The 1,085-nt window shown below is 41.0% G+C and overlaps 1 protein-coding gene across 1 annotated transcript; it reads right to left on the bottom strand.

Annotated features, from left to right (window-relative positions):
* Positions 1-219: 219 nt before the first annotated feature.
* Positions 220-537, bottom strand: LOC120518697 (60S acidic ribosomal protein P2-like; the record flags this gene model as incomplete). Its single annotated transcript, XM_039741616.1, has 1 exon — positions 220-537. A coding segment is annotated over one exon (318 nt), but the record flags the coding sequence as incomplete, so codon positions are not given.
* Between the last annotated feature and the right edge of the window lie 548 nt (positions 538-1,085).

The raw sequence follows: 1,085 nt of genomic DNA, 5'->3' as shown, positions 1-1,085 counted from the left end.
CTTTGAACAATTAACACACACTTTGACATTAACACACAAAAGTAGTTACAGCCTACAGTATTAAGTTACAGTCAGTCAGAATAGAAGAAAAGCACCCATTGTAGCTAATGTTGTCCTACTGTATTCTGAAGAAGGAGCTCAATATACTAACCAGAAATAACAGCAACACACTGGGAAAGTTTTAGTAAAAACGCATTTATTTTAATTGATAATGAATGCCTAGTCAAAAAGTCCAAATCCCATATCACCATCAGATTCTTCCTTTTTCTCCTCTTTCTTCTCTTCAGCTGCAGGTGGTGTAGCCCCACCAATGGAAGCAGTTGCTGCTGTCCTAGCAGAACTTGAGACTGCTGTCGCACCTCCAGTACTCAAACAGGACAACTTGCTATAGTCCTGATCAATGACATCTTGAACTTTCTTTCCATTAAGCTCTTTGATGACCTTATCCATTCGCACATCTTCTGCTTCAATAGCAACACTGCTAAGGATCTTCTTTAGGTCTTTTGAATCTGGGCTTTCATTGCCCCCAAGGTCCGCAAGCAATAGTTCAAAAAATTAATTAATGAACAGATATTGCTGGGTCTCGTTTATGTTGAGCAGTTTCAGACAACTTTGTTTTCCCGTCTGTTTAAACGAATCTTTGCCTTTATGTGTACCGATTATATAATTACTAATTTAGAAAGTTTATATTTGCATTTTACTTTAGGACTTGCCAAAGTGTGGTATGGTGGTGCAGTGGGTAGTGCTGCTGCCTCGCTGTTAGGAGACTCGGGTTCGCTTCTCGGGTCCTCCTTGCGTGGAGTTTGCATGTTCTCCCCGTGTCTGCGTGGGTTTCCTCCCACAGTCCAAAGACATGCAGGTTAGGTGGATTGGCAATTCTAAATTGTCTTTAGTGTGTGTGTGTGTGTGTGTGTTCTACTCAGTTCTCCCATCTCCCTTTCAGGGAGCCTCTTGAACCCAACACCATAGGTAATGTAACCAGATGAGCTGGACAATGACGACCAAAACAAAGCAAGGGGAAAGGTGCAAAAGTGCAAAATAGTGCAGTGCAAACAAAATATCTGTGAATAAATAATCCATTAAAA

The sequence above is a fragment of the Polypterus senegalus genome, chromosome 18 (assembly GCF_016835505.1).
Source record: "Polypterus senegalus isolate Bchr_013 chromosome 18, ASM1683550v1, whole genome shotgun sequence".
Classification (NCBI taxonomy): Eukaryota; Metazoa; Chordata; class Cladistia; order Polypteriformes; family Polypteridae; genus Polypterus; species Polypterus senegalus.
This window is presented reverse-complemented; position numbering and strand designations above follow the sequence as displayed.